The following is a 27,848-nucleotide window of genomic DNA, read 5'->3' as shown; positions in this document are numbered from 1 at the left end:
TTTATACTGTTACTTTTTTAAAAAAAAGTTGTATCCTGTTTAATTCATAGTTAATGGTGGTTAATTCATCCATGTGCAATTAAAAACGCCCAATGCAGACTTCATGGAGACTGCACATAAAGCACAGAGGCTTAGCAGGGTATTAGAGATTCATCTGGGTGCCTGGAATACAGAGGATCTTTGCTTTGGCTTGTCTAAGTGGTCTTTGTTTAACTGATAGCTGCTAACTTTGTTTAACTGATAACACATGTTGTGCTGTTACTGGTGTTGACCTTTTCCCAGTTAAACAGGCTTAAAATGAAAGTGTTTATGGGGGGATTCTGCAGCCCTGGCGTCCATGGACTCTTTGTCTGGGCAGAGATTGGGGGTTGGTGTCTGGGCCAGTTCAGCAGAGAGCTGCCTGTTTGCAGATTTTAAAGGTTTTTAACACACTCCCTGCACAGCCACCCTGGGCAGGAGCTGCTTTTTCCATTGCCAGTTTGAGCTTTGCCACTGTGGTTTCATTTCACTCTGGGTTTCTTGAGCATGTAAAATGCTGTCAAATTGGTACCAGGAGGAGGAGGAGGGAGGTTTGCAGTTCAGCCTCGGGCTCAGCAGTAGCAGGGAAATCAAAGGAGTGTTTCCTGCCCCTCTCTAGAGCCTTTAGAGGGGCTGGTCCGTGTCTGCTCTGAGCTGCTGCTCCTGGACATCAGGAGGAGCTTTTCCAAAATCTGTCACAGTGAATGGACTGAGTTTCAAGAGAAGTGTCAGCAGTGGAGCGAGTCTGTCCCATCTGACTGCTGGCAGCTTTTCCCTGAGCCATGGACTGAGCCTGCTGAGAGCCTGCCTCAGTTCTGTTCACCTGCTCTCTGCTGCCTTGAAGTTCCAGGGAATCTGTGAAGTGTTTGCAATGGAAAAGCACATAGGGAGGATATCCACAGTGTTGCAACGTGACTGTGGTTAAGGTTTTACCAGAAATGCTTTTGGGGATGTGGGGATGCTGTAGGGAGTTGTTGCTCTTCTGCTGCCTCCAGCTCCTTCCCTGCCTCCAAAGGTCCCTTTGTTGAGGGCTCAGGGTATTTCTGGATGGAAGTGTGGCTGTCCATCAGCTGTGGCCTAACTGCTCTGATGCTTTGCTCTTTTTGTCCTGGCTCAGGGTAAGGCTGTCCTAAGGAACCTTCCAAGGTCTTTGGTGAAAAGCTAAAAACCTTGGAGAAGTACAAGAATGTTTGTAGAATGCCATTTATTTCAAACAGGAAAATGATATAAATGCAGGATACTGTCTGCAAAGAGGATGTTCACCCCTCTTTGCCCATGTTGAGAACTACATTTTTTTCCTGGTGCCAGACACAAGCATACAGGACTCCCCTGCTCTCTTCCCAAGGATCTTTTCCATTCTGTGGTGCTGGAGCTCAGCTTGTCTCGGGCAAGGGAGGTTTGAACTCAGATCACAGAATCATTTAGGTCTGGAAAGACTTGAGGATCATTGAGTTCAGCTGTGAACCCAGCACCTCTGTATCCATCACTAAGCCATGTCCCCAGGTGAAATGTCCATGCATCTTTTGAACACTTCAGGGATGATGGCTCCACCACTTCCCACAAGCAGCAAATGCTCAGTTCAGAGAGTGGAAAATGGGTTTGCTCTGCTTTTTCATTTCTAGAGGCTGTTAAAACTCCCACTGTTTTGTTATCAAAAAGGATCCATCTCTGACATGCCTGAGCCAGTCAGTTAAGTGCAAACATCACAGGAAATGAAATTTTTGGTTCTTGACAAGAAGTGAAAGAAAAAATTGCTTTTCAAAGGGAAGTGTTCTTCTGGCAGGAACAATGGTAGGCTTGGGGTAGGGGAAGGTGATTGTCTTTGGATCAGAATTCTCTGTATTTGAACCTGAGCTCTTTTCCCCCTTGTTTTTTCTCCATGGATATTAAAAAACACCCCAGGTGTTGATTCCCAAAGCAACTCAGTAATTGTACCTAAATTGTTATAACCTCTCAAATAGGTCAGTGCTTCCACTGGAAGAGGAGATTATGGATGGGAGGGGAAGCAATGTGAAGGTTTAGAAAAAGGAATAAGCCTTTTCTTATTCAGTGAAGGATATCTGTAGAGGGAAGTGTGCAAGCAGTTACTCAGAGGCTCCCTAACACATTAAACACCTGCAGAGGGGCCATTTCAGACAGGCCATGCTGCAGTATGTCTTTGAAATGACCCTCATGGGCTCTGCCCTCCCTGTCCAGCAATAAACTAATTTTCAGGACTAATGGTAAAATTCTGCAAGGCATGAATTCCCAACTTAAATAGATTTACAGTGAGTTCATAGTTCTTCCAGCACATCTCTTGCAACCTATTTGTGGTGGCATCATTTTAACACTCACGGTAATTGAAAAAATTGTCAGGATTTAGAGTCTTTTCTGACCTGTGTTTATCATACCTAGGAAAGACTCCATAATAGACATAACATTTGGGGTATGGACATAGACCTTGTGTGGAAGTGTTCACAAGGAGGTCTCTCTGTGTGGTAACTTCTCCTTGGGAAAAGGGGGATTTTGGAATAATGAGCAGCTGATGCTTAACAAATGCCACCCAGAGGATCCCATGTGCCAAGAGTTGCAGAACAGACAAGTCAGAACAGTGTAGTGATGAAGATGAACCTTCAGCTTTGGAGGCAATATATTCTGTGCTGGTTTCCACATGCAGCCTTTGAAATACCTGATCTTATTTTGAGAGGACTACGATGAAAGTATCCTTTGGAGAAGCTGTTTATTTTTTTCCCAGGCATATTTGTCCTTGCTCCTTTTGTTATCATTATTTATAAATCAGAAGTTGTATTGATCTGGAGATTATGTGTTAAACCATGTCTGAGCAGTGGTTGCTCTATTACTGAGAAAAGCAGCTGCCATAAAACTTTTGGTAAATTTATCGATCGATACTCTCCATGTTCCTCTGCAGAAAAAGAGCAAGCTGAATTTTAATTTACTGGGAACGCAGCTGAACACGTGGCCCCCGTGGGGCAAGGGATTTAAGCCTGTGAGGAACTTTCCAGAGATGAATAGTGCCATTACTTTGCAGGGGATTATTCATGTTCTTGAAGAAAAGCCTCTCTGGAGCAGGCAGTGGAGCCTCCGATCGATTCCTGGCAGCTGTGGTTGTGAGTCTTGCTCTGGAGAGCCAAATTATCATCTCGTGCTCCTGTTACAATGGTTGCCTTGCTCTCACAGGGGGGAATAAGGAGATGATAAAACATCTCCCTTGTAAAATGAGTGTTAATCAAACCAGGGCTTTGAGCCAGGACTAGCAGGATGCAGGAGCCATGTGGGATGCTGGGCATGGACCAGCCATGGGCACAGCTGGTGCCACCAGGACGTGATGTCCCATCTTCTGCTTCCTCTCTGGGCTGGGACCTGCCCATGCACCAACTTAGGAAACAAAATCAAAACCAATCAAACAAAGAGAACACACAAAAAAACCACCCCAAACCAAAACCCCCCTGAAAAAAACCAAGCAAACAAACCCTGCTCAAACAAACAAAGGCAACCCACAAAAAACCCAACCCAAAAAAACAAGCAAACACACAAAGCAGTTTTAATCAAAACAACCTCCCCCCAGCAAAACCACCAGTGATTTGGGGGGCTCCACTCAAAGTACCACAGAGGAAGGTAGAAAAGAAGTGAGTCTGGTGTTTGGAAAGTGCTAAAGCTGGAAACTGGGGCCATCGTTAGGTCTCCCTTTTTTTTTTGGTTTTTTAAAGGATGGAAATGGTGCCTGGGGTTTGTGTGCCTGGCATGCCCTGGGTCCTTTCACAGGGGTGCTGCTGTGGCTGTGGTGTCCTGTGTCAGCCCCTGTGGTGTTTCACACAGGAGGGGGGGTGGGTACCCTGCTCTCTCTCGAACAGATGCTGCTAAAATATTCTGCATTTGCTCAGTGGTGAGGTGCTGCCAGGGAGCATTGGAGTGCCTGGTTGTGCCTGTGCTCCTGAGGTGATCCACAGTCTTATGACCATGATGGAAACCTCTGTCTTTCTCTGAGGTGTCTTCAGACAAAACTAGCTTGGAAATCACTGAATTGCTTTTCAGAACTTGGACATTGTTCTGTGTCTTGAAAACTCCTTAGGGGGAAGAGTTAAACCGGTGTTGGCTGCTGTATGTTACTGGGTAAATGGCTTTCCCAAGATCTGCCAGCACAGGTGGGAAACTGATAACAGAAATAAAGGGGCTGGAGTGACTAAAGAATGGTCAACAGGTGCCCTGATAGAAGTGCAAGTCCTACGTGTGACTGTAGGGATCAAGAACTGATCTTCTGCCATTTGCTTTTCATCAGACGGTTGAGATAACTTTAAAGAGAATTTGGCCAGGAGAGATTATTAAGGAAGGAATTTGCTGCTTAAATAAATAGTCTGTTCTCCATTGTTGGAGACTTAACAGGCTGATAAAAGCCCTCTGGAATGAAAGGGAGCCTGGAAAGCCAGTCTCAGATCTGCCTTGCTCTAAAGTTACTGAGACCAATGCACTTCCAAAGACTTTTTTTTGACTTTTTGAGTACAAGCTCAGTTTGAGCTGGTGGCTTCCTTTATCTTCATTTATTCTGATGAATAAAGGAATTTGCTAGGCTTGCATTTTTTTTTTCAGAAGTTGCTTATAACTTTTAGTTTAAAATAAATAGAAGAACTATGCACACTGGTGTCCTGGTCTTTAGAAATGCTTGGATTATAAATTTGGGTGGGAGTGCATGAAATCATTTGCCCTCTGCTTGATATGTGTGGCTTGTCATTCATCTTTGAAGAGGTGTGCTGCTTTTTTAATAACCTGATAACCCCATTAGGTGGATGTTGCAGCCTCCAATTAGTAAAATAAGGCTGTGTGGGTGACCAAGTGATAGGGTTTTATTGGTCTTTTTGTGATTGTTGTTTTGTTTGGTTTGTTTTGTTGGGGGTGTTTTTGTTTGGTTTTGTGTGTTTTTATTTTGGTTTTGGGCGGGAGGGAATGTGCATTGTGTTTAAAAATAAAACCAAGACAATCCTAGATGTGCTTTTGCAGTGGTAAAATGCTTGGGTTTGTGATACCTTGTGATACCTACCTCTGCTCAGTTACCCAGGGCAGAGAGGTCTTTTTCCCAAGGTTTTTGTAGCAATTCCTGCTGCACTAGGCTGTGCTCCCTGGCTGAGCACCTGGCTTGAAATAAGTGTTGTAGATGGAGTCTGTTGTCTGCAGCGAATTGGAGAGGTAAGAGAGACTAGGAGCAAAGAAAATCAGTATTTGGGATTAAAAAACCTGGGAAGGTGAACTTGAACCCTGAGCCTTATGTGGGTTTCAGCATCAGGATGGAGGCATGGGAAGCATGGAGAGAAGTTTATCTTTCTCTCATCTGCCAGGTTACAGCTCAACCTTTACCTCCACCACAGCGACCTTTCAGCTGCAGAAGCCTCTTGCATCCTCTCCCTCAGATTTTTCCAGCTTGTGCTCCCAGGGTTTGATTTGAGCCTGCTTCTCCTGCTTATTCCTCTTGCCCTTTGATTTTGATGAAGAATCATGTTCACTCACCACTTGCACCAGCCTTGACTGTTTGCATTTTTAACTTAGTCTGTATTAAATTTTCAGGAATCTGTTAAGCATTCACACATCTGTCATGGCACGAAGCGTTATCTTTCTTGATGCTGGGGAAAACAAATTACACAATGGATGTGCAACCAATATTTAATGAAAAACACCAGCAAACGGGATGCCCCAGAAAAGATTTTACTGCAGAGTCATTCCTGTGAGGTGTTTGCTGTGAGATTTTTTGTTATTTTTTAACTTTCAGTCAGAATGTGGGTTCTCTGTGTTGACTTGGGTACTCCCAAGGGATCTCTCAAGGCATCCTGGTGCCCCTCAGTAAAATATTGCTTGACTGTGGTCCATTCCAGCACCCTGACCCTGCTGTCATGCCTTTGTGGATGCTAGAGTGGGGCACAGAGCACTGCACTGAGCTCCTTCAGGCAGGGTCTGGTCCAGGTGAGGGGCTGGCTGGACATGGGGAGCTGTGGACACCAGCATTTCTCATTTCCTTGCCTCTGGGCTGGTAGCAGCTTGTGCTGGTGAGCTCTGCAGTTTGCATTAACAAAGTTTTTGTGTGCAGGATATAAATATTAAATGGGAGAAGCACAGTGTGACTAATTGTGTAACAATTGGACTGTTACCTGGACTGGAACAGGAGCGTTTTCAGGGCAGTTTGAGAGAGTATAATGAGATGGATTGTACAGTATTTTTATTAGAAACTTCAGGGAGTGTATTTCAAACTGCCAGGGTGCTCTATAAGCTGAACAATTAAACATAAATGGCTTTAGAGCTTGATGTTTTGATGGAAACAGATAATTAGGAGGAGATGCTTTTCTGATAAAAGCATGAGGATTTAGCATTGGCTGGTGAGCAACACTGGCTTGGAAACTTTGGCTCCTGTGGTAGTGAAGGCAGTGGGCATGGAGCTGGAAAAAGCCCTTCTCATTTCAAGATGGGACCTTTGCTCTCTTGGGCTGGTGGTGATGGAGCAAAGGTAGAAAGTGCAAAGCTTGATGGCTTAAAATCAAGACAGAATAAGAGGATTGTTCTTCTTTTTATTACTAATGCTTTGAAGCTAATCTCATAAGCTTGGGAGCTTGAGACCATATTTTTTTTGGTGACAATATTGTAAAAGTAATCAAAAAAGCTGTGTCATAGTTGGAAAAAAAGCATTTCCTAAGCTTTATACCCAAATGTGCTCAGTGAAACAAACCCTGTAAGAGCAGCAGTGGCACCATCTGATGGGTTCTGTAATGCCATAGACAAAAGTAATTATACTGCTTAGAAGAGCTTTTGTCTCCAGATAATGTTGTTAAAAACTTGCAGCGTAGTGTAAATCATAACAGAACAAATCTGGAGGCTGCTCTTATTGCTGCCAGGGGAAATTCTCTTAGATTTTGTTTCCTTTCTGCTCAATATATTGCAAACCTTTTCCAAGTTGGTAAATAAATATTACCTGCTGTTTGAAAAATGACTTGGGGTTCATCTCACTAGTAGTGCCTGTGGCTGCCAGACCATTATTGCAAACAGTTGTTCCTCTCTTGGTGAGCTCTGCTGTGTTTTGGGAACACAGGCTGTTGTGATGGGGCTGAAGTTGTCTGATTCATTGGAGATATTAAAAAGCATTTCCTCTTTTTAGAGCTCACTCACATGAGGATTCCTCTGGCTTCTTTTGCCACTTCTGAGCAGTGTCACAGCAAGAGCCAAGTCAGAAAATACTTGGTTGAGCTTACAAACACCCAAACTTTTAGCATTTCCTTCATGAACATTTGAATTCCAGTCCATGGAGGTTGGTAGTGGTTTTGAGGAGCTGAGCAGTTTTGGCTTTTAGAGGTAAGGGGTGTTTAGAGGTTTGGGAACCTTGGGCCAGCAGGAGAGAGAGAGTTCATGATTGCAGGATTTGTGTGTCAAGGAACAGGAAAATCAGTGTTGTAGGTGCAGTTCTAATGCCTTGGAACTCATGTGCTGTGGGGTGCATGGGTCACAGAGTCCTGCACTCCACCTTTGCTCCCTTCCCAGCTGCCCATGGACCATGAGCTGCTGGGGCAGCAGGTTTTGCTGTGCAGCCCCTTCACCTCTGCTGAGCCTTTGCCAAAGAGGACTTGATTGCTGTGCTGTGTGACAGCCAGAGAAGGACAGCTGTCCCTGTTGGAAGCTTGTCTTTACAGCAGAACCAGAACAGGACATCACTGGAGAGGCATCATGAAGCCTGTGGCATGTCCTGGTGCCATGGGGGACCCTGCTGTCCCTCTTTCCAGAGGTCACAGTGCTGTGTGGAGGTGGCTCTGCTGCTCTTTGGTGAGCTGGCATGGGAGTCAGAAGGAGGACAGACCTTGTCTCACCTTTCTAAACACCTTCAGCTGCTTGTGAAGCAGCACTTGCTGAGCTTGGAATTGGAGGTGCTTTGCTGTAGCTGCCCCAGCTCTGTGCTGCCATCAGGTTTTGGCTCTCCCCTCTCCAGTGGGATGCTGGGTGGGAATGGCTTGCTGGGGTCACCTGTACCAGCTCCTTGTGGCTCAGACGACTGCATCACATAATCTCTTAAATAAACCCATCAAGTGGCAGGCTGGGCTGAGCTCCTGCAGCCTGGGGCAGCCAGCAGGTTAATCCAGAGCTCCTCCGGCTCCGCCGCTGACCCCTTTGAAGTTTGCTGCAGCTTAAGAGCCAACGTGCTTTCTCAGGAAAGCTGGCATTTTTACTAAGCAGCAGACTCTTATTATCTGGGCTGAGAACACAGTGATTTCCTTCTCCTGCCAGTAATCCCCACTCAGGGCACTGTTATGCTCTTTTACAATTTATTTTCTCTAATTGCCGGTTTGCAGCGGCCACGCAGCTCTCCCTGGGCTGTGTTCTGGGGAATTTTTGCCCTTTGAAAGGAGCTTAGTCCTTCCTTCTGGCTGCTGGAATCAGGCAGCAATTCCTCTCCAGGTACTTCAGCAAGAGTCCAGCTTGAAAAATAAGTAATAACCTGTGCTTTTCATCTAGTGACTGATATCTGTGGTCTAGAGTAGGTTCAGCTGTTTCATTCATCCTTTGGGAGTCCTGATGAACTGCCCTTGACTGAGGCAGTCAGGATGTGCAGCACCAGGGCACCAGTGCTGGGCTGGTGATGATGCTCTGGCTCCCATTCTGTAAGTGCTCCCTTGGATTCTCTTTCCTGGTGTCTAAGCCACAAGCAGACAGTTTCTCCAAAAGAAGTACTGTGGGAAACTGTGCCAAAGTCTTTCCTAAAGTCCAGGTAGACAACATCCCCAGCCTTTGATCCACCAAGCTGCTCACCTTATCACTGAAGGAGATGAGGTTGGTCAAGCAGGGCCATGACCCCATGTGGGCTGGGCCTGATGCCCTGGCTGTTTTGTACATGCCATGTGATGGCACTCAAGGTCATCCCACCCTCCCAAGTCCTGTCACATTTGCCAGCCTCCAGTCACTTGGGACCTCCCTGGGTAACCAGGACTGCTGGTAAATAATAGAAAATGACCTTGTGAGTTCTTCTGCTTGCTCCCTCAGTACCCTTGGGTGGATCACATCCAGCCCTGTTTGTGGGTATCTAAGTGGTGTAGCAGAGCCCTGACCATTTTCTCATGGATTATGGGGACTTTGTTCTACTCCCCATCCCCATCTTCCAGCTCAGGGTGCTGGGTACCTGGAGAAGAACTGGTTTTACTAAAGACTGAGGCCAATAAAGTGTTAAATACATCTGCCTTTTCCTCATCCTTTGTCCCTGTGTTTCTCCCTGCATCCACTAAAGGATGGAAATTATCCTGAGCCTTTCTTTTATGGCTAATGTGTTTAAAGGAACATGTCTTATACTCTGCTGTGTGTGCATCAGTGTGTGTACTCTACAGTGATGGAGATTGTAAAATGTGAGCCCTGCTCAGCTGTGCAGTGCTTTTGCCTGCTGAAGTTGGGGGCAAGTCTGATGCTTTGCTTTGTATTCACACTGCTTCAGCCAGACCTGCAAAACAGCTGCCTTAAATGGCAGCTTTTGAAAATAGCCTCGAAAAAAAAAATAGAAGAGAGAAAAGATTGAACTGTGCTCCAGCAATGAGTTTCAATAATGCCATGTTGTGAGTGGGGCGGATTTTACCAGCAGCAAATGCAGGCTGTGGGATTTTATGGGGGATCAGACGCCTGTGTCACATCTATAATGCACTGTCCTCCTGTGTCCCTGTGAGGTTCCCTCATGGGAGGACAGGGGACTGACCCTCAAAGTTTCCTCCCGTTTGAAGTGCTCAGAGCCTGGCTGAGGGTCACTGCAGCTGCTGGCAGCTGGGGATTTAGAATTCCTGCAGCCAGCGCTTTCTGAGGAATATTTCAGAATAAGCAACTACTGTGGGAGTTGGGTGGGAGAGATTTTGGATGTGTAAGACTTCTTTTTTACAAAGTTTTATTATTTCTTGCATCTATTAATAGGGCAGCAGGAGTCTCCATATGCCTTTATAGTCCCTGTTGCGCTTTCTAATGGATATATGCAAAAGCTCCCAGGCGCATAAAGCAGACACTCTCAGCCAGTTATTACGATAAAAATTATGTGCATGTCATGACCTTTAAAGCAGTGGGACTGTGTGTGCATGCTCTTCTGATGCACCACTGTTCTCCATTCCTTTATGAAGCCCTTCTCGCCCTAGGAGGTTTGCATAGGAGCTTGGAATATTTTTCTAATCAGTGCAGAGTCTTTTGGCTCTGATGATAACTGGCAAAGCACAGAGGAGCGAGAAAACGGAAAAGTGGTGACTTTTTCTAAAGGGAACTAACAGAGAAGAGGGTAAAGGCGAATGGTGAGGCACAGCATGAAAATCCTGGCACCATCTCCACTGCTGTCAAAAAAAAAACTGGTCCAAAATGTTCTTTGTGCTTTTTGAGGCAAAAGTTATTCTGGTGTCCTTGAGAATAAAGAGGGAGGGGAAAAGTTTTGTAATCCACATGTCCTCTTTAAAGAAACTTTTTTTTTTGTTGGTTTAAAACTTTTAATAGTACAACCAGCACTTCATATAGTGCAATAGTGCGAGCAGTCTGTGTCACACCTGCTGCTGTGTTGCCTGGAGAGCTTTGCCATCCTCTGTCTGGGGTTCAGGAGCAGGATGCTGGCTGTCATGGCAGGGAGAGAGGGGCCCTATGTCCCTGCCCTGCTGCATCCCAAATCTCTGCTGTGAGGAAGGAAGGATTGCTGTCCTGGGAACACAGATCTTGGCTTGCTGGGACAGTCCTGGTGTGAGTGTCTGGAGCTGTGGACAAAATGCTTCAGCACCGTGCCTGGGAGGTGTGCAGGCATCAGATGGGCTGGAAACACTGTTTGCAGAAGTATATCAGTAATTTCTGCTCTGATCACTGCTTACACCACAGCTTTCTGCATGCTGGGGTGGGGTGCAGCAGCAGCACCCTGTCCTTCCAGGCATCCCTGAATAGAGTGCACCCAGGAAGAAAGAGCTGGAAGTTCTGGAGATGTGATGGTCTTGAAAGCTCTTGGGTAAGCCAGAGGTTATGCAGGGCGAGCAGCAAGGCCCAGCATTGCTTGTGCCAGTGCTGATACTGAACCCCTGTGGAGATGTGTCAGGCCACGCTCAGCTGCGTTCCGGCCTTAACAAATGGGGGAGATAACTCTTATGGCTTTAAAAATTAAACATTCCCTTTAATTATTGAACATGAATAATTTTCATGCAAATTGAGCCAGGATGTGTGTTTCCAGAATGACAGAGTTGAGAGCAGTTACATGGTGGGGTGTCAGTGACCTGTGAACTGAAAGGCTGTTCATTAATTTTAGCATTTTATGAATAGCACCCTGGAGGGTGGGACATGGGCTGGTAGAGCAAGCTGGCCAAAGGAAAAGGCTTTTGTTTGCACTGATAGGCTCCCCTTCTGATGCTTTTAGATGCAAACTGGTGTGTGTGTGTAGGTATGTAGTCCTTATTTAGTGGGGTATGGATATTTGGGAAGCCTCCTGATGATGAGGGCTATAATTAAAGGAATAACTGTGGGGGCTTCCCTGCTCACCTTGTAGAGGAGATGTGGACTGAAAGTCCTAAACTTTTTGAAGGTAGAGATGAGAAAATGTGTCGTGGTTTTCCTAGCAAAATGATGGTGTCTGTCTAAAAGTTGAATTTCATGGGACAGTCTGATGTTTATGAGAGTGCTCCTGGCTGGGCAGGCACAGGTGGATGTGGCACCACTGGCTCTCAGCATCCTTTGGACAATGGAGCAGCTCCCATTCAGGGAGGATGAAACATTGGATCTGCAGCTGAAGTGAGCCTGGTGCATTTGGGAAAACTGCAGCACTGTGGGTGCTTTTCCAGTGGCTTAGAGGACACTTGGTGCAGGGTACCTGCTGGGGGTAGAGTCAGGATATTGTCTGTGATTAAACTCCTATAAATATTTTCCTTTTCATAATGGAATGTCAGCGTTTACTGTTTCCTCATTTTAAGCACTGTACAGTTTGTCGAACATTTATCTCTGCCTTAAATTAAGTCTGGAGATAGAATTCCTGTTAATTTCAAATCAATATGAAAGGGGAGAGAGAAAGAAATTGCAGTCTAGCATTTTTCTTGAATCAATATTTTCTTTAAAAGCTGAAATGTTAACTAGATCATAGGGGTTATTTTTGCCATTTTGAAATGTAGCTTCTGCTTAAAGAATTTATGCATTTCCCCTGGAAGTTGCTGATGCTGGTGTTTTGCAGCAGGCACAGCTGCCAGCAGGTGTTTGACCCAAGGCAGGCAGGATGGGGCCAGCCCTGGCAGCAGTGATGTGGTGGAACATTATCCTCCCTGTTTGTGGGCTCACCATCTCTTAGTAACATTTTTTTGTTGTTGTTGTTGTTCTGTTTTGCAGAAGCCTTCGAAATTGTAGTGCGGCACGCAAGAAACTTCACCAACAGCATGTTCAGGACCTACTACCAGAGCATGGGGCCCAGGGCTCTTAAATTTGTTGGAGAACTTTTTACTGACATCTCACTGTACATACTGGGCTCTGACATCAGTGTCAATGACATGATAAATGAATTTTTTGACAGTTTGTTCCCTTTGGTTTACTCTCACTTGATTAACCCCGGCTTCCCCGATCCCTCTGAGGAAATGACCGAGTGTCTGCGGGCGGCCAGGAGAGACCTCAAAGTCTTTGGGAGCCACCCCAAGACGATGATGACGCAGGTGTCCAAGTCCCTGCAGGCCACACGAGTCTTTCTGCAGGCTCTGAACCTGGGCATCGAGGTGATAAACACCACTGACCACCTCAAGTTCAGCAAGGAGTGCGGGCGGGCGCTGCTGAGGATGTGGTACTGCTCCCACTGCCAGGGGCTGCTCCTGGCCAAGCCTTGTGCCAGCTATTGTGGGGCTGTGATGCAGGGATGCCTGGCAGGTGTGCTGGAGATCCAGAACCTCTGGAAGGAGTACATCCAGGCTCTGGAGGGGCTGACCAGAGGCATGCATGGCATCTATGACATGGAGCACGTCCTGCTGAGCCTGTTCTCCGTGGTGCGCGATGCTGTCGTCCACGCGCAGAAGAATGAAGGGAAGCTCTCGACAGCTGTGAGTAGCTCTCTGCAGGTCCCCAGGCTCTCTTGTACACAAACTATGTTGAAACCAAGCTGTTCCTTTCCTCCTGCCAGCAAACCCCAAGTGGCTCCAATTACCAACCCCTTCCCACCCCCTTCTGATCTTCCAGAAAAAATTTTGGTAGCGTTTGAAGCTGGTGTTTGCATGGCCTGGGTTTGCATCAAGGGCTTTGCCTCTTTTCAGGTTTGTCAGAGCAGAAGGGTCTGGACTCACCCTGGGGTGTGAGATTGGGAGCTGAGATGTCCCAGCATGTTCAGTTTTCCCTGAGTGCTGTGCTTGCCCTGGGTAGCTCTGAAAGGCTCATCCTGCTCTGCAGGTGTCCTCTGCCTCCTTTAACATCACAAAAATGTGCTTCCAAACTGATGCCAGGCAGAGGCATGTGCTGTAGCATCCCCTGATTAACCAAAGAAGAGCTGATTCTCCATCTTTTAGTAACTCATTCCAGTTTTGGGCTGCATTTAATGAGATTACTTCTTATTTTTACTTGACTCTTTAAAAACACATTTCAGGAATTTCTCAGCCTGCTGAGAAGCTGAGGCTGTCTTGCACTGAAAATCCTGCTGCTCCATTTGAACACCAAGGACAAATGTACTGTGATACTGTGGTGCTTGTTCTGCAGAGATTTTTCTTGAGACACAACTGAGCTGCTCTGTGTAGGTAGGGAAGAGTTAGAGATGGGGCAAAGGTGTAGGAGTGTTGTAATAGTTTGCTTAAAACCAAAGATGATTAAAATCTGACACTGTTCCCCTGTTATCTGCTTGTTCCTGCCATTATTGACTCCTGTTTACAAAAGAGCTGTGTTTGTATAGGTCACTGTACTACTTGCACTGTGAGTAACTCTTATCTTTTCTGGAGGGTACCATGGAAATGGATCAGCTTATGGGCTTTGAGCTGTGTGGCACTGAGCCAGAGCACTCTGTGCTGGCTTTGCTCTGCCACCACGCTTGTGCAGGCTGTGGAACATCGTGGTGGCACTCAGGGTGGTTTCCCAGCTCAGGAAGTTTGGCTCACATGGAGCAAGCTTTCTGCACTGCTTGGAAGGGGTTTAGGGACCAAATTACACTGGGTTGGATTGCTGTTGGGTTGCAGTGACCAGGAGGAGACTGGACTGGTGTTGGGCAGATGGCCCCAGGCAGGACTTGTGGGCAGCATGTTGAGCTCCAGGGCACAGTGCAGGACATTGGTTTTAACCTGCCCGAGTCCCTTTCTGCAGAAAATCGCTGTTTTACAGTGACACTGTTTTACAGCAGTCTGGAATCACTGCTTGTGCAGGGAGGCTCCAGCTGACAGTCAGGAGCAGCAGCTCTGCTGCCACAGAGCCAGGGGAAGTTCTCCCATCAGCCAGAACCATCAGTCAACCCTCTCTGGAACAGCAAAGGAACAGAGATGTAACTGTACGTTTACCTTGAGTTCAGGTGAGGTGGAGAATTCATGTTGCAGTTGACAATGAGAGAAACCCTAGCTCAGCTTTGAGCCCAGTTGGCATTTCCAGGACACTAAGAAACAAAACTTACTTCTGTATGTAGAGTGAGCCTCTCAAAAGATTATTGACATATTCAGCTGTGAGCAAAAGCATCTAGAATGTTTTCCATCAGTGAAGCCCCCATGTGTGTGGGGGCTAAGGCAGAGAAAAAGCACTGTCCATGTGGGCTGTGTGCCAGGTTTTGTGAGCACAGACCTGGGCATTGCTGTAGGGTCTGAAAGGTTCAGTGTTTGTTCTCCCATGTCTTTCTTTTATTGACACAACAACAAAAATGCACTTTTTCTTGGAGATGTCCATGTACATAGTGAACAAATGTCCTGATATGACTGAATATTGACACCTTGATGTGTCTACAGAGAATGAGTTTCTGGCAGGACAAGCAGCTGGACCACCACTAAGTCAACACAAAGCAGGAGAGCTACAATCTGCCCACCCTCTGCCAAACCAGAACGTACATTGACTTCCTTTACAATAAAAATTACTGGGCATTACAAAACCATTCAGTGCTTTTGTACTTGGAAAAGCTGTTGGAATTCATTAGTGCCATATGTAGCTAGGTACTTACTTAACCATAACTCCTCTTGATTATTTAATACTTCAGTGATTGGTTTCTTTGCTCTAGAGACATTTTTGCGTTATTGGACTGAAGGAGAAAAAAATCCAAGCCAAACATTGCCTGGATTTTTTGACAATTGCCTGGCAATTGTCACCAAAAAAGAATGGCCACTGGGTTTTTGAAGTTTGTTTTTAAATCACTGATGTTACTCAGCTAAGGGTTTTATGTCAGACCTGAGCCCAGAGCAACTTTTTTTTTACAAGTGAGGATATGAGCTGTTCAGTGGAGAAATAAGGCAATAATGGAAGCATACAGTATTGCAGAGGGTCTAAGAGCTGAGCTGCATCAGGACCTGGGGTAATCTGGGGTAAATCTCTTTGTAAGATATCACTTTGTAAATGATAGAATACAACTTTTTTATTTAGCTGTGCTATGATGAAAGTTTCTCTGTTAAACTTATCAGCACGTATTGAGTTTCAAAGAATATACCTGGAAGCCAACAGTTATATTTACTGTAATTCTGTAAATATGATTGCTTTTAGACACTGTAGCCATACCAAAGTATGAAATGCCTCAGGGGTTTTCTTTCAAAATGTGGTTTTTACACTCACCCTGGCTTCTCATATTGACCTCCTTTATTACTGGCCTTGGCCACCACTGCTTCTGTCGCCAAAGTCCAGTTCACCTGCATGGTATTAAGAATAATGACAGGTTATTTAATTGTCATTAAATCCTCTGGAATTATGGAAAACTTCTCTTCCATGCCCATAGTGATTATACCATGAATAACAACACTGCTGCCCTTGCCTGTCCTTTGGGCTTCTTTTCTTTTTCCCAGCATTGGTGGCATTTCTGCTGCAGTGATTTTCCCTCCTGGTATTTCAGATCCTCAGACCTGTTACCTGGCTCAGCATCTTTTCTCCATGTGGTTGTTCCTTTTTCCCCTTTGCCACCCCCAGGCTGGGTGTGGGCATTCACACACAGACCTGGACCCCAAAGGGCTCCTGAGTTTGAGCTCCAGAGGTGCTGCAGAGCCTCCAGGTGGGTTTCTGAGGAGCTCTGCAGACCCCAAGAGGAGGAAGTCATGCTGCTGTAAATCTGCTTTTGGAAACTGTCTTCAGGCATGCATTTAAATGGGAGCCTGTGTGTTGTTGCAGGTCTGTAAACAGGAGTGCAGAACAGTGAATTCAGTAATGTGGCAGTAAACAGTTCCCATCCCAAGCCTTGCTTTAGTAGCTAATTTGTCAGCCGTGGTGTGTGTTAGGGCTTTATTATTTCTACACTTTGTCTGCTTAAAAACTTCACCCCTAAAACCTGCTATTAAAATACTTTATCAAGGAGCCTGACTCTCAGGGCACACTGGGAAAAAAATTGCTGGCTAGGCCTATATCTGTATTAATTTGCTAATCTCCTGCCTTTTCCCTGGTTGAAAATCTGCCTAGTATGTCCACCTCTGGTAGATATCTTAATCATGAATGTAGGGAAGAATGATTTTAGTCAGTCTCCTTGTGCATTTTACCACAAACCAAGACAACTGGGAGAGATGCAGTACAAATAAGCTTAATGAAATAAAATATTCGACCCAGCACCTCCAAAAGCTAATGCTTTCTCTCTTACTGGAATTACAAGGGAGACAGTCAGGGTAAAAGTTGATCTCCTCTGAGGTTAGAGTCATGGAATGGTTTAGGTTGGAAGGGACCTTGAAGATCATCAGTCCTGACCCCTTGCCATGGGCAGGGACACATTCCACTATCCCAGGTTGCTCCAAGCCCTGTCCAACCTGGCCTTGAGCATTGCCAGGGATGGGGCAGCCACAGCTTCTCTGCGCCTGTGTCTCACCACCATGACAGTCAAGAACTTCTTCCTAATATCCAGTCTGAACCTCTGTCAGTGAAAGCCCTTCCTCCTTGTCCTATCCCTCCATGCCCTTTTAGTAAGTCCCATTCCAGCTCTCCTGGAGCCCCATCAGGCCCTGGAAGGTGCAGTGAGGTCTCCTGGCAGCTTTCTCCTCTCCAGGCTGAGCAGCCCTGCCTCTCTCAGCCTGTCCCCATAGCAGAGATGCTCCAATCAACTTTGTCACCCTTGCTCCAATAGGTCCATGTCCTTCTTATCTTGGGGGCCTTGGAGCTGGCGGAGATGGTGCACCCCAGCTCCTCTTGCAGTTGTTTGTGCAGCTCCACCTGCAGAGCATTGCCTAGAAAGGGAACAGCAGGGAGCTCAGCAAAGTCTTTTTTTTTTTCCACTCAGAACTGATGACTGAGTTTTAGAAAATCCTAATAAATTGCAAAATTAACCAGAGCTTTGTTCAACCACTTGCACTCATCAGAAGGAGGGAAGCAGAAAGGTGCCAGTGCTGTATGGGAACAGCATGCAATTCCCAGTGTGCTTGTCCTGTGAGCAGATCCCTGCTGCTTTACCTTCCTGCAAACACCTTTAAAAGACTGTTTAAGTCTGGGTTAACTGGGTTATACAGCTGTGCTGCTGGGGTGCTGTTGTGGTGATGCCATTGTGCAGGCTGGGTTTGGTGTTATCCCAAAGCTGAAGTGCTCATCTCACCTGGCTCAGGGGGAGTGCTTGGTGTGAACCCAGCTCTGATGGCCTTGGGAAGCCTCAGAGGCAGGAAAACTGGCCCCTTGCTTCCCTAGATTTTAGGGAATCCTGGCAGGGAGTTCCTGAGTATGTTGTAAAGATAACGAGGTGCTTTGGTTGATTGTAGCACCACAGAAACATTGCTGCAGTGTGTGCTCAAAACAGCAGTTCCAGCAGATACACAGGGCTGAAAATCAAGAATATGCAAATAAAGGGACTTTTGGCACCCAGGAATGAAAATATCACCCATTGCCATGCACAGGTTTAGTACATTTGTCAGCACAGTGATGCCAGGCTGCTTTACCCCAAATACTGCCCAGGAGCTGCTTTTGGGGCCATCTCACCTGGTGCCTTGCTGGGAGCTGCTTTGCTCAGCAGGTTGCACAGGCAGGGAGCTCTGGTGAGTTTTCCCATCTGCTAATGGATTTTTCTGTCTGTACTAGAGCTGGCAAGAGCTTTGTGGGGAAAGCTTTGAAATTACGGCGCTGTTTGCGAAGTCCTTCCCTCTGAGACGCCGAGATCGGTTTCTTTGTACTTTTAATGTGGGTTGCTTTTTGTTGGCATCTCTCCTGAGAGAGTCAGCTGGACGTACAGCCTCTGTATTTTCAAGTTCTTTATTGGCAAAGTTTAATCCTCAGGCTATTCTCTAATACTCTCTGGTAGCTAGCTTCATTTTTCACTTAGAGCTGGAAATACAGGAGAAGTTTTGGTTTTCAGTGATCTCAGACCCCCTCAGAACTATCCCAAGGTGTGTGAATTGTGTATTTTGTTATCCATTTTGTGATAGGCAGTGTAAGGTGCCTGATAAGCGTGTTAAAGCAAGCATCTGTTCCCCCTGCAGGATGAAAATAAAGCTTATTTGGAGGCCAGTATCAGCAGCATTCCCATTCCTGTGAAAACACCTTGGGAGTACTATGATTAGTTGTCTGAAGAGGTTTCAGGTAGTAAACATTTTCTGACACTTGGGGTAGCATATGGCAAAGCACTGAATTTCAAGGTGTTGATTTTGAGCTAGAAAGCTCCAGCTTGGTGGCTTGGCTGGTTGGTGCTCAGAGAATAAGGGCAAAAGTTATTAATGCCTCCACTTTTGTAACCCAGTATCAACAATTTTGATCCAGCTATTTTGGCACACTGCTGCAGGACTGGAATCTCTGGTTTGGTATGCAAATATGCAGTAGCAAATTAGGGGCCTCCATCTCATTCTTGGAAGGGACTTCAGCATGAATGCTCTTGACCATCACTTGCCCCTCCAGGGGAGTGAGACTCAGAGGTTATTCTCAGCCTAGTGAAAGCTTTTCCTCTTGTCTGGCCTGGGGAGGGAGACATTGCTGTCACAATTAATTAATTAATTCACTTGTAGCAAGAATTTTGCCTGTGAGGATACAGGTGGCCTTTGGTCAGGGTTGTCCTTTTCCAGTGGGGGCAGAGTGGCCATGCTGGTGTGCCCTCCTGCTTGCCCTGGTGGCATGGCAAGGCTTTGAGTCAGTCTGTCACTGAATTGAGTCTGGATGAAGCAGACTGAGTGTGTGGGCCTCTGCAGAGCTGCTGGGTGGAAGCAGTGGCCAGTGATGCTCAAACCTGTCAGCAGAGGTTTAATTTAAAAATAGCATTTGATTTTGCTTCTATTTGGAAGTTGTTATATTATACTCTTCTTTTTTGTTCTCCTTTTGTCCTTTTAATTGGATGTGTTCTGGCCTCTGAGATGTGCCATTTGAAGGGATTTGCAGTGAGGCCTTTATTTTAAATAAAAAGTAGAAGGCAGCTGCTGACAGCGCCCCTTCCTCACACAGCAGCACGTGGAGCATCCTTTGACAGAGTGTTTGATGTCCAACCCAACTTTGCTCTCAAGACCACAGGAATCTGTTTGTTGACTTCAGTCTTGAGACAGATCACTTGGCTGGTGGCAACTTCATCCCCACTACTCTGCAGCTCAAAAAGAGCTTTTTAAGGCTGCTGCATTTTATGGATGGGAATATCATAGAGAACCCACTGAGCCTGGCTGGTCTCCCTTCAGATCATGTTGGCTGTATTGCAAGTGAGATGCACAGAGGTTTGTGTGTGATGGGGTGTCTTGCATCTTTTCCAAGCTGAAGTCAGAACAAGCGTAAAGACCTCACGCAGTTTAATTACTGGTTCTGTGTAGCTGTCTGCATGCACTGTGCCTTGTCGTGTTCCTTGTTTTAGTGGAGGAGCTAATTTGTTGTTTTGCAACTGGCTCCCGAGTGTTTAAAAAGATATTTGGTTCTGAGATGCCCTGGCATCAGTACAAAGAGCTCCCAGAGTTAGTGGGGCAGGATACACTCTTAACAGCTGGAAATAAGGATACACAGCTTTGCAATGTTTTGCAGATTTCTGCACTGCACAGAACAGCTTATTTTTTTTCTTATCTCTTTTTCTTTTTACTGGCTCCCATCACAGCTGGGTTGGAAGCTGGACCTGGGATGCTTTGGGATGTAGGAGAGGAGGGAGCTGCTGGTCATGAGGGAGGGGATAGATGGGGTGCCTTCAAGCTTTGAAATTTCAGGCTGTCTGATTTTTTAAAAAAATTTGTAATGGTCAAGGACGTAATGGGAGGTCTCTAAATAGATTGGATTTAAGCAGGAAAAAACCGAGTTTCATTCTGAGCCAAAGATCACAGCATCAGAAACTTTCCTCCATGTGATTTGAGGTTTTGTCTGCATCAAAACTGTGGGAGAGGTTCTGGCCAGGGAGGAGCTGCCCCTCTGAAAGGGGAGGGTTGGGGCACAGCCCTTTCACTGGGACTGTATTTGCAAATGAACTTTGCGGCGGAAATTCCTTCAGAGTTAAACCAGCCTCATGCTCTGGGTCCTTGCTGAGATTGAGATTTGGTTTACCTGAGGGATGCTGCAAGCTGGTGCATGACAGGAACAGGAGACTGTTAGTGTGGGCTGATCCTGAGGGGCCTGCAGAGGAGTGATACCCATGGCATGACCTGCCTTTATCCTTAACTCAGTCCCTCCAGACATGCCTTTGCCCTGTGCACTTACTGTGGAATGGTGGAGCTGCCTGTGGAATTCTCTGTTCAAACTGCCCACACATCTTTCTTTTACCAGAGAGATCAAACCCCTGAGCATCAGCCCTGCAGACATGGCTCCCTGCTTGCTGCAGCCTCCTGCAACCCCTATTAACAGAGATGCTTTATTAGCAAAATACATTCTGGCCCATTTCCTTTCCTGAAGATTTCTGTCCTTGCTTAGAGCCACAGCTTTGCCAGCCCAGAGTTGTGCTCACCAATATCCATCTCGCTGTGCTTTTTACGCTAAACCCTCTTTTGGCCTCATTATCCGTGGCTGCCGTTTGCACTCAGGCCTCCGCCCGGGGTCATCCACCGGGCATCCTTCATCTGAACGGCGCTGAGTTTACTTCCAGTGACAGAAACCCCCGTGAGTGCTGCTGCCTTCAAATCAGAGCTATCTCTGCCATTAGCAATGCTGATGAATGAGCCAAGAACAAACCAGAAAGTTAAAAGGGACCCTCTGCAAAGCAGGAGTGGTGCCCAGAGCTGCCCGGGCGGAGCAGCGGTGTTTTGTTTTGCGCTGCAGAGGATGAGGGGCTGGGTTGCAATGAGTGGTTTTGGTTCATTTTGAATTCTCTGCCTGTGTGTGGTGCTGTGAATTATATCATTTTTGCATCTTATTGTAAAGTGGCTTTGAGGTACCAGGCGTGAAAGATGCTAAATACGTTTTGCTGGGGAAAAAAAATTCAACAAACAATTGCGGCGGATTTTTCATCCATCTGCTGCAGCAGTCCACCCCTCATTGCTGGGTCCTCACTGCCCTATCAGGCCACTGCAAAAAGAACTGGTGGCCTTTTCCATCCCTACCTGTTGTCTTACCCCTCTAATGAGCCCCCGAGGGCACCGAGCCTGCTTTCAGTAAGTGAAGTTTGCTGCGAACTGCATTATGTTCCAAAGATTTGTTTAAGGAAGAGCAGGCTGGCTGCAGAAAGCTGTGCTGATAGCCTACAGCTACTTGGGCAGAGCTATTTCTGTTTAAAAATAAAAGGAAAATAAAAAGCAAGGCAGCTGTTGGCAAATTTTGCAATTCTTTATGCAGGTGTATCTTTGTAACCTAATCAATTTTCACACCCAGTTCTCTTCCATGCTACTGGCAAAGGTTGAGATGATGCTCTGAGGCAGTGACCTGGAGAGAACCAGCTGGAGAGCTGGGTGGTTACTGAGGAAAACTTGGGGGTGACTGATGTGCTCTAAGTTATGTCTTTCTGAAGCTTATTAACTCCTGGATTGCACATATTGATCTGTATCACTGTAAAATAAACCTCGTGCTGCTGCTCTCCAGAGAGCAGAGTGCGGGTATTTCTGTGCCTGTGCTGATACCTCAGTCATCCATCCTCTGTGTGCTCCCTGAGGGATGGCCCAAAAGCCATGGAGCAGAGGGCAGTGGGGCTGTGGGAGGTGATGCTGGAGTGGCTCTGATGGGCAAAATGTCACCATGAGCTCAGTGCAGATGGGCCCAAAAGGGTTTGCCCAGCAGAGGCTAAAAAAACACCTAGGAAGGTCAGCTCTGAGCATTGCTTCATGCAGTTCCCATTGTTTGGAGCCAGAAGGAAATGTGGTAACTCTTCACCTGTAGATTTTGGAGCAAAATGTTTATCTTTTCCATGAGTTGGGGAAATTCCCAGCTTGCAACTTGTGAGGTGAGTGGAAAGTAATGACGATAAACAAAAATGCATTATAAGTGTGTAGTCAATTTTTTTCCCCATCTAATGATTCTCCTACCTAATTTTGGAATTGTTGTGTATCAGTGTATTGGAATTCACTTCTGATAATCAAATACTAGTCCTCTGTTTGATGCTGTTAATAAAGGTGTTGTGATAAAGTTGGATTAATTTAATTTCTGTCTGCGAAAGGCTATTGTTGAATGAGTCCCTTTAATACATTAATCAGACATACAGCATTGTACCAAGGTTAAAAGTGCACACCGATTTCCATTATAAAGATATTCTCAATCAGGCAGAAACTAATCTAATGTTGTAAGTCATTTTGTAATTCAATTGTTCTAACCACAGTACATGTAAAAACAAGATGTCTTCCAATAAAGTCTCAAAAAAGCCCTGCAGATATTTATATCTTTATAGAAAGGAATGATTTACATTTTCAATAAGCCTTATTTGTCTTTAGGAAAAAAACGTAATTCCTTTATCGAGCAAAAATCTAATGGGAGCCTTTTTACCTTGTTTGCCATGTTTTTGGGTATATTATCTTGGTGCTGACCTGTAATTGGATTAGGTTAGGCCTGACTGTCAGGGAGAAAAAATTGCTGTGGATCTGGTAGCTTCAAAACTAAGAAAAAATCTACAGATGAAGTTAAAAAAAAAAGGAAAAAAAGAAAAAAGAACAGAGGGCGCTCCCAAGCCTTTTGTTGGCCTTGAATGGATTAATTTTACCAGCAGCTAATCTCTGCTGCATGGAGTTATTTTTACTCTTTTCCCTTAATGATAATTATTATGTTTCTCTTTTAGACTTTCACTGGAGAGGTCCGTGGCATCGCCATGGGGAAAGCCTCATGCCCCATTGCCAGGAGCTGCATAAAGTGTGAGGTTGTTCTGAGCTTTGCTGGAAAACAAATGCCTGTAATTTTTCTGCTGAAGAGATTCAGCAACTTCCCTGTTGAAATTATTTGGAGAGTTTTGGTGGCTCCAGCCTTGTCTTAGCAGAGACCGTGTTTGGAAAGAGAAAGGTGGATGGAGGGAGAAAAGAGTTGCTGCTGGGGCGATTATTTCTATCTGAAGGTTAAAATAAGTAGGGTGATGGTAAGGGATGGTGAGTGGGGAGGAATGGAGAGTGCCAAACCCTTTGAGGTAAGGAAGGGTTTCCATGCACCATAGGAAGGGAGAAGGGCATTTTATAGCAAAAAGTACTTAGATGTGTAAAAAACCTTTGGGATGGTTTCAGTACGAGCGTTTATTGAAATATAAATCTAAAAAGCTGTGTGTACCTGTGAGCATGGTCTGTGCAGGCTGCAAAACAGGCATTGCCTTTTACCTGCTTGTTTTGATATCACCAGTTACAGCAGATTTAATGGTAAGCCCCGTGTGTTCTATTTTAAATAAATATTACACTTGCTATTGGATTGCTGAAAGAGAGAGAGAACTAATTAAGGAGATGGGATATCATCTGTAAATTTTTCTTCCCTGAGATTTTATGAGCAGTAATTTGAAAAGAGCCATATTAAAGTCATTCAGGAACAAGTTAATGCTGCGTTTCTGAGAATATTGCCCTTCTACTCAAAGATTATATTAAAGAATAAACAGTGTACAGTAGCTAATTGCTAGCTGACACATTATAATGGCTTTATACTTCCAAAATTGAATCGGTCTGGTTTAAGGGGAAAAAAAAAAAAGGGAAAAGTAATGCAGTAACTTTTTAATTATTTAACAAAGTATTTCTCAAAGAATAATTGAATCTGGGCTCATGGCTGCAGGGGGGAAGAGAGGCTGGTAGGTATTGACCACATTTGCAACCCAGCTGACACGGCTGCTGTTAAATACCCTGTTACAGGCTCTGACTCTGGCTTGTGTTCCAGACTGATGGCAGGTATCTGTTTTTCCTCTCTAAATTAGGCTGCTAGGAATTTATTTCTCTGGGATTGTTCCTTTGTGTAGTGCCGTAGGCACAAACACAGTGCAACATTAAAACCCACAGAAATCTGCCAAGGAAACCGATTAACCCATGGAAGGAAAATAACAAGCACGTGGTGATTGCCTGGAGCTGTCCTGCTGCCTGGCTTTGCCCAGTGAGGGTTTTTTTAAGATCTTGGTAAAAACTGGTGATCCCTCAAGCCCATTCCTTGTTTCCCAGCCTGTTGTGATGGGGTAGATTTAATTGCCTGCAATAGGAGGGTCTTCTAGGAATCCATAGCAGCAATTGTGTGTTAGAGCATGCATGGAGTGCAGTTGTATAATTAAACTGTATTTAGCATCCTTAGCAGAAGTGGGCTCTGCTGCTTTGAGTCCTGATTTTCTGTCAGGTGAGATGAGTCAGTGCTAATGTTGAAATCAGCTGTTTGAATTTGGAGCATCTTCAGCTTCCTTGGGGAGTCAGTCCCAGGGGCAGAGCAGCAGCCTGGGGTCAGGAGCAGCTCTCAGAGGGTCCCCCCCTTTTCTGTGCTGCCTCCTCAGCCATGGAGCACACTGGGGACATGGGGCTCCACCAGGAGATGGACTTTGGCTACTGCCACCTTCTGCTCCTCAACCTGGCTTTAGCCAGTCTAACATGTTCTGGGTTTCTCTGGATTTTGCTCCATCTTCCCTTTTGCTCTGCTGTCACCCTCCAGGCAAGGCTGGCTTCTCCTTCCAAGAATAAAGTCTTAGTTTGGTTGTCTAAGAAATATCAGATTGCGCAGATCTAAGTTAAAACCATAATGGTGCATTAGTATGCTGCAGGGCCCTGTTCCAGGAAATGTCTGCACATAGGAAAACTGCTTAAGTGTGTGCCAAAAATTAAGCAAATGCTTTTTTCTTGACTCTCCCAGTTGGTTGGCTGGGTTGGGTCTGAGCCCTGGCTGGTGCTACAGCTGCCTGCCCTGTGGTTTGCTGCTGAGGTCCAACCATCCAAACTGAAATACCAAATTCTTTGTTAAATATGGAATTAACAAAATGCTGGAGAGAAAGACTGACTTGAGAAGTTGTGCCTTAATTATATGTCATGGATTATAAAGACAGAAGGAACAACTGTGATCATTTAGTCCGACTTCCTCTCCACCTATAAATAACAATAAACAGGCTTTTGCTGAAACACAAAGCTGCTTTCTTTGGTGGATTAAACACTCCATGCTGGGGACGCCAGAGAGAAGAAACATCTTGTTTGCATTATTTTCTGTAGGTTTGAAAGGGCTCGACTCAAGCTGAGGTCACGGTTCCTTTGAGAGAAAGGGCATCCTGTGCTGGGAGAAGCTGGGGCAGTGCAAGGGTTGGGACGTGGTGGGACACTGTGGAGGTGCCTTGTGTGGTGCATTGGCCATCACATCCTCCTGGGGACAGGCTGGTGGCCCACCAGCAGCACTGATTGGAGCTGCAGTGGTTGTTTCTTTCCAATTTAAGGCATGAGAACTCTAATGCAGCATGGGGATGTGCAGGTGGAAATCCTGCAGCTTCAGCAGTTGGCAGCAAGGACTGAACCCATAAAAAGTCTCTTGTGCTCCTCGCTGCTGAGCTGGTGCACCCTCGCCCTTGTGCAGTCTCTGGGGCAGAGTGATGGTGTAACCATGCTGTGTGTCAGACCTGCCAGCTGCTCTGTCACCTCTGTCACACTGACACAGGTGGCTGTGTGTGGTGCTTATCCTGCTCCTTGCCCTGAGAACCAGTCCCACCAGTCCTCTAGGGCCCTGTGTTTCTGCTGTGACAATGACTCTGCAAAGTATTTTGTGATCCTCTATTTGCAGGATGGCAGTCAGGATTTAGAACTAGATCTTTAAGGTCCCTTCCAACCCAAACCATTCTAGGAAAAATTAAGTTATATTTACTTTGAAAAATGCCTCTGTGGTTCTGTAGCAGCTTGAAGGAGCTGGTCTTCAAGCCAGGTGGTGATGGCCTTCAGCACAACCTGGTCTGGTGGCTGCAGGGTCCCTGGGTGTTTGTAGCCCATGTCTGTAGCATGTGTTGGGCGTCACCGCGGGCACTGGTGTGACAGGCACTCTGTTATTTTAAGCATTAGTGTTTGTGTGCATTTTACACATTATAGCGTTGCATTATTTAAGGGTGATGCATTATTAAACGTTCTCCTCAGCACGGAGAGTAGGTCACTTCCTCTGATTCCTGTCTCTGCATGAGTGAGTTAGGATGCTGTTTCTTATGTAATCCTTGCAGTCTGAATAATGGAGATCGTAATACTATAGAGCTGATTAATAACATTTAGTACTCCATTAATGAGGAATTTTGTTGGAGTGTTCATTGAAGACATCTGTGTTACCATACTCAGTTTGTTCTTTCTGCTTGAGTGCCTGGAACCAGAAGAACAATCATTACTTAGTTAATAATGATGTGCTTCCTAAGATAAAGGCTTGTAAATTCATTTTTATGCCCATAATCACATTTTTCTGCTGTGAGAAGAGTGGGGGAGCTGGGAATTGTCTCCTTCCCTTCTTCCTGACAAAATGTATCTAATGATTAGAAGCATATAATAAGAGTGTTTGTCCTAGCCAAATGTTTCTGCACTCCTGTTAATCAGCGTTGGTTTGAGAGCGCGGCGCCGTTTGTGGAAGGCGATGCAATCACTGGGGCAGTGTGGCAGATTTAAATCAGTAATAAAAGCCCTGGGGAAATTAACAAGACAAAACATTAACCACAGACTAAACATTAACATATATTAGCATTTTTATTACACCTGTAGAAATGGTAAATGTGCTTGGTTACTACTATTAAAAAGTTTATGTTCTATCCCACATCATCGCAATGTATATTTTTGGTTTAAGCCCTTTAGAATTTAATTAAGCGGAATTCTGTAGCAGCACTTGAGTAATAGACTTCAGGTTCACTTTTATGGTGACTTTGAAGATAAACGGGGCACAAATACGATCTTTATAATGCTAATAAGACTTGTGATGTGTAGTGGAGCAGGTCGTTAAAAAGAATTGGGGAAGAGGCACCAATTCAAGCTGCTGCCTTCCTGAGGCTTTCAACCTCACTGGTCAAACTGGACTCCATCACTGAGGGATGCTCAGGGTTTAGTGGGCATCACTTTGTTCCTCCAAAGACAGCAAATCTGTGGTCTCTTGATGTTCTGTGCATTCTGCAGCAAATCACCCTTTCGGAAGCTGTGTTCAAATCAATTATAATAGTTAATCTCTTTTCAGTTTGATGTGTGGCTTCTCCCAAAGGAAACCCATGAGTAAGTATAAAATGACTTATGTGAACTCCAGAGAGCAAAAGAGATTGTGGGAGGAAATCTTCAAAAATGAGGGCGTCCCCTTGAGGGGAAAAAAAAAATACTGTGTCTTCCTGGAGAATGAATCTATAAGCAGAAGAATTCATAGAAAAGACAAATGGAAACTCCATGTAAAGTTTAAGCAAAGGTCAAATAGAGCAAACTCTCCTTTAGAGCAGAGTGGAGCTCCTAGGCTGAATGAGAAGTGGCAGCAGCAGGTATCCAGCAGTGTCTAATGCAATCCCTTCTTCTCCAAGG

The 27,848-nt window shown here is 45.5% G+C and overlaps 1 protein-coding gene across 1 annotated transcript in view; it reads left to right on the top strand.

Annotated features, from left to right (window-relative positions):
- GPC3 (glypican 3) overlaps positions 1-27,848 on the top strand; it is a 138,702-nt gene that overhangs the window by 51,156 nt on the left and 59,698 nt on the right. Inside the window, exon 3 of the mRNA XM_064712586.1 lies at positions 12,337-13,031. Coding sequence (XP_064568656.1) covers positions 12,337-13,031 — 695 coding nt within the window. The remainder of the gene's footprint in view (positions 1-12,336; positions 13,032-27,848) is intronic.

This window comes from Zonotrichia leucophrys, chromosome 4A, assembly GCF_028769735.1.
Source record: "Zonotrichia leucophrys gambelii isolate GWCS_2022_RI chromosome 4A, RI_Zleu_2.0, whole genome shotgun sequence".
Classification (NCBI taxonomy): Eukaryota; Metazoa; Chordata; class Aves; order Passeriformes; family Passerellidae; genus Zonotrichia; species Zonotrichia leucophrys.
Note: the sequence above shows the minus strand (reverse complement) of the source record. Positions and strands in the feature narration are given on the sequence as shown.